The sequence below is a fragment of the Watersipora subatra genome, chromosome 5 (assembly GCF_963576615.1).
Source record: "Watersipora subatra chromosome 5, tzWatSuba1.1, whole genome shotgun sequence".
Classification (NCBI taxonomy): Eukaryota; Metazoa; Bryozoa; class Gymnolaemata; order Cheilostomatida; family Watersiporidae; genus Watersipora; species Watersipora subatra.
In genome coordinates, this window is record NC_088712.1 from 18,428,360 (window position 1) to 18,437,316 (window position 8,957).

An 8,957-nucleotide genomic window follows, 5' to 3' on the forward strand; every position below is an offset into this window, starting at 1 on the left:
GAGCAATCAAGTTTTATCTATTTTAATTTTGACATATCCTGGGATTCAGATTACATCAAACATTAAAATCAATCGCAAATGATAGAAAAAATGGATACATTCCGGTAGAATGGACTGAAATTGCATTCAAGTTTATATTCAACTTGGCTATTAAATTGCAAACAGTAAATATAATTTTGCAGTGTTAAGCATCACTTTATGTGAAACTGCTGTGTTTTTAAAGTTTTTAGCAGTATTTTTATTTATTTCAAGTAGCAAAATAACTCAGTGTACATATTATTAAAACAGTTAAAAAAAATGATAAAATTGCCTATTTGCATAAACCCGCGATTAAAAAAATCAAATGTTTATTCCAAATATTGGGCTTTAGTTTGAGATGCTGCAAAACGAATTTAAAATTTTTTTTGAAAGTAGTGCAAATAAAATTTCAGCTATAAATAAAAAAATTAATCACATTCCTTTTGAAACGTGTTATCAAAACAAAATTGGCCAATTAATGAGCATAACGGTGAAGCGTTTTATTTTGATTATTCAGATCCACATTTGTGGTTTTGCTTCGCTAAAAGAGTCGCTAAACTACAAATAACTAAAAAAACAACAAATCTATTTAGATTTGGTAATAAATCTGTAAATTTTCAAATTTGCTTTCGTTTCAATTTTTTGAACAATTGTGGTTCAAAATTGAATAGACTCAACATTGGTAAGAGGAACTCTTGTTATAAAATGAAGTCAATATTTTGAATAATTTGAACAAGTGAGTTAATAATATTGAACTATGACAATAAAAACCTACAACCTCGGAAAAATATGACAGCTATTTGGAGTTGTGCTCTATTGCTCACGTATGGTAAACCTATTCAATTAATTGAAGTTGTGTTAACGCTTAACTTTTTTTACATTGGTAAAATCATTTGCTGTTTTTTTAAAACTCTGCATTTGTTCGCATACCCTGATTCCTAGTGCATAAGTTTATATATACTTCTATGCTGTCAATATATAGAAGTATTCTCAAATTTTTCTTGGTTTCTCTTGATTTGTGGTTGACTACAAAGATATTACATATATCACACATTTTGCTGCAAAAAGTTATTGTTACCATTTTTATCTAACACTTTCAAAAGGTCTTTTGCATCACCAGATGTCAGGGATATTAGCCAAAGGCATTCAGAACCACTTAGTAACCTTTTTCTCCATTTTCGAATACACATTGATGACACTTGCAAGCACCTGCTAACACTTGCTATGCTTTGACAAGGTGGTTGAGCTGAAAAGCACCATAGCTAGAATGCAGACTGAAAACACCCAGCTAGAACGTCAGGTTAGCGACTCAAAGAGGATGAAAGACAAGTTGGGGATGGTAGAGAAAAAGGCTGCCGACTACCACCGCCACTCCAACCTCATGCAACAGGAGGCTCAGATAGTCAGCCAAGAACTAAAGGCTGTCAGTGAGAAAGAAAGGTAGTTAGAACGCTGCCTTATGCTTCTACAAAGCAGGAAATACTTGGTGATGGTGCATGATTGATGTAACTGGTTGATGTAGAAGCTGTGTTTTATTTGAAAGGAACTCCTTGTCTGTCGATTATTCTCTGTTGTCTTTTTTCAATGTTATTTTTTTACGCAAATTTTTAGTGTAACTGCAAAAGAACAGTAAAAGTTTTAAATCTCATTCAATAGCTATTCTTCCTTTTAAAGTAATTATTTTATTTTTAAAATCAGTTTTTATTTATTTTCAATAAACGCTTGTATTCAAAGAGGGCATCAACAATACAGCTGACATTTTTTTAATAATTCTTTATAAAAAAAATTTAAAATTACGTAAAAAACAAAAACAAAAGTTAGTGAAGCTATTTCAACAAACTCTTTGCCTTGAACAAAGAAATAACAGCTGTATAGAACTTTGTAAATTTTACAGATATTTGAATGAGAAGCTTGTGGAAGTTGAATCGAAGACCCAGCAATTGGCAAGACAGGAAGAGCGAATTGAAGAGCTGGAAAAAGAAGTGACAGTATACTCAGCCAATCACAGCAGCCTTAGTGAACAGCTTCGTGTGTCGGAGATGAATAAACGAGAGCTTGAACAGCGCGTAAGTGCTTAGATTATGCCTGGTACTTACTAAAATGACTTACCTGGTACGTACGAATGCACCGCAATAACCATGCAAGTTCCCTGAATGAATCTTTTCAATTATTCACATAAAGCTGATACTCATATCAATCGAGAAGCTTGCTTTTTATATATTTTATGCGTTCAGCTCCAACATAATTACATTAGTTAGACTACTCATTAATTTTTTTATTTTGGACTCTGCTATTTAGTTTACTTGTTGTGGTACTTTGTGGAGAACATATTGTAAAATATGTTCTCATATGTAAAATATGACTACTGATCACCACAACAAAGATCGCTCATAGTAATACTAATAAACATGATAATAATAGTAGTACTAATAATCATAATAATAATAGTGATACTAATAATCATGATATTAATAGTAATACTAATAATCACTAACTTCTTTCTTTAAGAAGACAGCAAATTTAAAATATTATCCGCAAACAGTAGCTATTTTCAAACGTCATCTTTTAAAAACTCACTTGTTCAAACTCTGGAATAAAAAAAAGATGTTGATGATTGAGCTCAGATCCAAGTAACTTTAATATACGAGTAACTAAACACTGTACCGGCTATTTTCTTACCGCGCTCTGCAAACCCAGCAAATATTTCTGTTCATTTTCGCTATTTGAAAACTCGATAAAATCAAATATTTGGTTGAAGTTGCAAAAGCATTATTGCAACCCAATTGGTACTGCCATGTTCTAATAGTAGCCCACTAATTTTGTAAGCTTTCAGTGGAACATTAAATGAATCACTGTCTTGTCAGAAATCATTTTTTCAGAATCTGATTAATAATTGCCCTAAATCAAGATAGAACAAAACTATTGCACTGACCATTGGTTAATTATAATTTATACTAGCAGGATGCCGAGCATTGCACGGGTATTAAAAATCAGCTTTTAAACGATGAGAAGTAATGTATTTGCCTGCCACTTTCCATTAGCCTGGCACATTGCCAATGGCTAATATGAGTAAGCTTACTAATGAGCGCCATTGCGTTGCATCATAATGGAAAGTGGAAGTGTATTTGCACTCATACAAAAATATACATCGTCTAGCCTAATGAATCCATCAAACTAGTGTGGCTAAATTGGTAAGGGGTGGGACTGGTGAATAGGAGGGTCCGTGATCAATTCTTCTCTGCTACGGATTCTTCATTCCGAAATTTTAATAGCTATAGTTGAACACACCGAAGGACAGACAGGCTGATATATAGATTGGAGTATTTAATAGTATATATAAATGCATTAGATAATATATATTGGCTTAATTAGCTTCTTATGATTGGTGGGTGTTTCCTTACAGGTGAAGAATTTGAGTTCAGAGAATGAGCAGCTGTTTGAAGGCAGCGAAAGAGCCAGGAAGTTACATGAAGAGCTGACAGAATCTGAGACACGCTGCTCAGACTATGAAGCACAGGTAAGCTAGACTGCCTCAAACTATAAGGTTATAGACTATCTTAAATGACCCGTAAAGCTGGCAGTCTCTGACACATGACGACTAAAATAAGCAAAACAGACTAGAACAAGTGCCCTCTAAAGTTTTTGGCACACAGTTTGAAATTTATGCTTCAACACTATGATGCTTATTCTTGTGTATACAAGTAAGTCTCCTGATCATAAACTGTATTAAGGGTTTTCCAACGACTGTGAGTGTATTTAGAGTAGCACAATTCTATTTCAACTGAACATCATATTGAAGCTCCATACTTGCACAACTTAAGGAGAAAATAAAAATCAAATGGGTTAATTTTTAACATTTTTTTCCAAGAAGTGATGTTTTAGACATAACTGAAGAAACACAAGGGTTTATGTACACCGAGTGTGATGGAGTGTGTTCAATTGTTATAAATAGATAAACAATTACTTGTAGTGTAAAGCTCTTGTTGCTGAAGAGAAGCTTTAGGTTTGTGATAGGATAGGTTTGTACAAATGTATTTTGCACAAACCTATCACAGTTTCATAGTTTTATGTAAACCAAAAGTGCAGAAAACAAAATAAAATTTAAAACTGAGGTGACTCAAGCATAAGTTTAAGTTGGAAAACACTTTTCCGAAGTATCTTTGGCTCGGGGTTTGAAGTGATAAAGCAGCTTTTAGTTCACTAGAAATATGCTGTCTATCAAAATTTCACCTGTCTGTTCAAAGCTAGGATTAAAGGTTAGAATAAACTTTTCAAAAAAAGATAGAAATAGAAAATAAAATTGTATTATTGTGCACTTTTGTGTATACGAGATAAAGTTACAAAGTAAATTTCTTCAAGCTTGCATTTACTTAGTATTTTATGTGAGGTGAAGGCAAGTTTTGATCAGGTCAAGGACAAAGCCTTGCACGTGCCTAGTATATACCTACCGGAATAAGGGTCAACACTAAGACGCTAGTACTCATCATTTACCCTTGGACACCTGTAAGAGGTCTCAAGAGAGTTAGATATCCACGGCAGTTAAAAATTTATGTTGGCCAACAAGGTAAATGCAAATACGGATAAAAAATAAAACACTCACAAAAATGTTGTTTATTCAGAAGTGTCGTAGCTACTAGCTTTCACTTCTTTTTCAAACAGAATGTTGATGGAATTAGATATGCATTAATTTACGCGCTCTTTATTGTTTAGTAATTTAGAACGAAGGTTGAATCAAAGATTATTAGAGTGAACTTTTTGATTAAATAATGCTTTACTTACTTTTGTCAAATATAATTTTTTTGTATTACTCCAATTATGTTTCTGGGTTTTAGTACATACAAATGCTTCAGAGAGCAAATATTGTTTTAGCTTGCTTTGTCCGAGTATACCGACCTAATTGCATATTACATGAAAACCTAAGCTGTAAATATTGTACATAATTAAATTAAGAACTGATATGCAAACAAACCTGATAAGTTATTATGAAAACCTAGTTACATGTGTAAGAAAATAATTGCAAAAAGTATTTGATAGAGTTGTCTTCTTCTTATTAGGTATCACACTTGAAGGAGCGAGTGGAGCTTCTGGAACGACAACTCCAAGAGCAGAAGGAAGCCTATGGGGAGCTGTATAGCCAGATGTCTGTTGCCTTAAAAGACCTCCAACACAGCGCTTACTAGTTCAGAACTGTACCTGTGGGTTTGACAAGTCTGGACATGCCCGAAACACTGATGATTTGAAATATCATATTCAGCTGATCGACTATTTGTAAAGTCTATTGAGTAATTTTTTGGGATAAATCTACTACTTCTTAATATATGTTCTACTGTAGTTTATAATAAACTACATTGTGAAAAATGTTTATGTCCTTATACATTCATCGCTAAAGAGGTGGTGAGCTCAGACATTTTAAGTTCCACCAGTAGATAGAAAAGTGTTGCAGCTTCTTCGTTAACTGACATTACGTATTTACTAGCCTACAGTAACTTGCTAAGCAGCAAAATTTTTCTTCGGTTGAGCATCCGTTAATAAATATATAATCATTACTTACATTAGAATTAATACATGAATATATTTGGTTGAGTTGTGGTTTTGATGGTTTTTGGCTGAGCAGATTACAAGGAACAGCAGTGGCTCAGTAGTTAGGTTGCTGACTTATGATCAATAGGTCAAGGGTTCAAATCACATGAGGACCAGTGGTGGTCTTAGGAGGAGCACCCAATCACAATTGCCTCTGTGCTAAGGCAGGTCATCAGTGAATAAGCTGACTCATCTATCCACACTCCAGAGCAGATGAGCAGGGTAGCTAGTGACCTTGCAAGACTGAAAACAATACTTGGTAGGGGTGGGGAGCTCCTCCTGTTAGCCAACTTGTCAAAAAACGTAAAACCTTCCAGGAACAACCATGGTTATATAGGAAGTTGGGGAAAGCCATGATCGCCTATATCTTCACAGGACACAGGACTTAAAAGGAGATTACAAACAGCTGGATATATAGACATTTTTTCTATCTAAACAGATGCGTTGTTTCGACCTAAATAAATCACCTTGCAAAGTTCTACCATTATCTGGTGCCTGTTCACTCTATGATCTACTGCAGCTCCTAGAACTGACACACACTATGTCACAGTAGGTTGGTGTTAATACCACAATACATTGGTGATAGTCTGTAATAACATTGCTCACACATTTACGAATCCATATAAGTTTACATCAACTGATAATATGCAGCATTGTTCTCACTAGGTAATGTTGTCGCTGAAATGATGACACAGTAATTTGCAGAAACTATTATAAATGGAAATATAAATCTAGCAATTCATGTTAGCCAATCATCATCTGTGTTGTATATTACACAGACTGCAGTAGAGCCCATCATCATCTGTGTTGTAAGTTACACAGACTGCTGTAGATGCAGAGTGGCATATTGAGAAAGTCTAACAGCTGTAATGTTACCTGAAAAATTTGCGATGCCCCTGTGATGTCATCAGTCTTCACTGCACATAGTCCACAAACAATCATAGTGAGGACAACCCTTAAACTGCAATATACATGTAGTATGCACCTGGTTTTCGAAGCGCTAAGGAGTTTTTGGAATAGCATAAACTTGCTTTATTGTGCCTTCTCAATGGTTTTGTGTTGCTTTCATTTGTTAGTGTTTCCTTGCTCTAGTCATTTTTTTGCTTGCTGGGAAATTTGTAATGCCTAGTCAAATATTGATCAAGGATGATGCTTTTTAATTATTATCTGTCTTGCCCTTTCCTCGCCAACCTTATAGGAAAAAAAAACTTTTATTAGTTGTACAACATTTATGTGTTCTAGTTAGACTTCCTTATAGATGAGCATATGCAACGAGATTACAGTAGTTATAGACGGGTACATGTAGGGAACTTACAGTAATTATAGAAGGGCACATGTAAAATATTTACAGTAATTTCAGATGAGTACATTTAGGGAACTTACAGTAATTTTAAATGGAGAAATGTTGAGAACTTACAGTAAGAACACTACATAAAGTTTGCACAATGACCGATTTCACTTTTGTCACTATTGCTCGCTGTTCTATATTAAACTTGGCTTATACACTATATAACTATTACATGAAGTCTATTATAAATGTATCAGTCTTTCAGTTTAAAGTGTAAGTACCTTGCGACCAAAATTTTAACTTAAATAAAAGCAATCTTCTATCACCATATTTTAGTGTTGGAAATAAAAAGGTGCCCATTTAAGAACACTTGTCACATACCAACACTTAGACCTAAAAGCACACATAGACATATAATTTGGTAATTTCTGCAGACAATAAACACCGTTTTTACAAAATGCCGATCCAATGCTGACTAGATGATTCTTGGCCAAACCACTAACTAGTAGATTTCCTCTTTACTATTGTTTTTGCCAAAATAGTGCTTCAATAAGTTTTATAACAGTAAATTAAAATCCATTCTGGCAACTTGCCACACCAGGAAAAGAGCTAAATTTTTACCTGAAACAAAAAAATAATTATTTTCTTCCATAAAGATTTAGATTTGCATTTGGTTCTGAATTAAGAGCAGCATGCTGCAGGAACGCTAATCAAACTACAGCAAACAAAGTTTTGAAATATTGGAAATTAGGCTATCAAATTTTGAAATATTGGAAACTAGGCTATGTAGGTTTTAAAGTGTTGAAAGTTAGGCTATGTTAAGTTTTAAAGTATTGGAAGTTAGGCCATGTTAAGTTTTGAAGTATTGGAAGTTAGGCTATGTTGAGTTTTAAAGTATTGGAAGTTAGGCTATGTTAAGTTTTAAAGTATTGGAAGTTAGGCTATGTTAAGTTTTGAAGTATTGGAAGTTAGGCTATGTTAAGTTTTGAAGTATTGAAAGGTGGGCTATGTCAAGAGCAGAATTAAAGCTGCTGAGCATTGTTTAGCTCTAGTTTTAGCCTTCTTTACTATAATATGAGCCGTGTTTGTTCGTCAGTCTAAAGCCCCTGTTAAAGGTTTAGGAAAAAGTACTACATGTTATTTGATTTGAACACTCAACCTTCAGCTTGACTATCTGGCAATCTACGGCCTGCACCAATCTTTAACTGGGTTTTAGCAGGTTTTTAGGAATAGTTGCGTGCATAATTATTCTCTGTGCTCTCTTGGCAAAACTGACAATCTCTCACGATGACAGTCAAATCTGTCAGGGTGCCAGTACTTGTAAAATCAAGGGTCCCTGTTCTTAAATCTTTTATGCCCATATAGAGTTGCAGGCAGAATAAACGTGAATGAGGTATCGCAAGTTTGTTTCATCCACGAGATGGAAGCAGTAAAACTGCAAGTTCAGAGAGTTTTGATTCTTGCAAATTTGCAAAAAATGGAAACAGCACTTGCGAATGATATGCACAGGAAAATGCAGCGCAATCTCTTCCACATTAAATATTTCCACACTACCGTCATACCTATTTTAAGAGTATGCTGCTAAGTGAAACATTAGTCTTCTGGTGTATAATTACTTATCTTTTTCAACAAAGTTCTATCTTAAACCGCACATGAGAATGTCCATCAAACCACTAATTGCATGGTAACTCAGGGAGCACACAAATGCAAATGTACATCATCAACACAATAGAAACACAGTGACTATATTGCGATTTTGTTATTTTGCATTGGCGTGGAAATCAGCTATAAGCTATTCTGCTTGAACCAAACTACAGATAAAAGGCACAACAAATGTACTGTAAAATATTAGTTTCGCAGTTTTATTTGACGTGTTGTATATACTTCAAAAAGTTATGATACAGAATAACTAGTGTCATTCTGTTCGCCGATATAGATACTCGCCAAACTCCATAATCTGAGTGCTGACCTTGAAGCGGTAGTGGGCCAACAACGAAGAATAGGCTAGGATAAGAGCGTTTTCGATGGCTTGTCTGCCTGGAATAATTTCCACAAGAACCGTTGTCTCTTC

At 34.4% G+C, this 8,957-nt stretch overlaps 1 protein-coding gene across 1 annotated transcript in view; it reads left to right on the forward strand.

The window, feature by feature from the left end:
* Window positions 1-5,276, forward strand: part of LOC137396567 (golgin subfamily A member 6-like protein 7) — a 30,064-nt gene extending 24,788 nt beyond the window's left edge. Inside the window, exons 11-14 of the mRNA XM_068082880.1 lie at window positions 1,256-1,458; window positions 1,913-2,084; window positions 3,422-3,535; window positions 5,073-5,276. Of these exons, the coding sequence (XP_067938981.1) occupies window positions 1,256-1,458; window positions 1,913-2,084; window positions 3,422-3,535; window positions 5,073-5,198 (615 nt within the window). The 3' untranslated portion in view covers window positions 5,199-5,276. The remainder of the gene's footprint in view (window positions 1-1,255; window positions 1,459-1,912; window positions 2,085-3,421; window positions 3,536-5,072) is intronic.
* The last annotated feature ends 3,681 nt before the right edge of the window (window positions 5,277-8,957 follow it).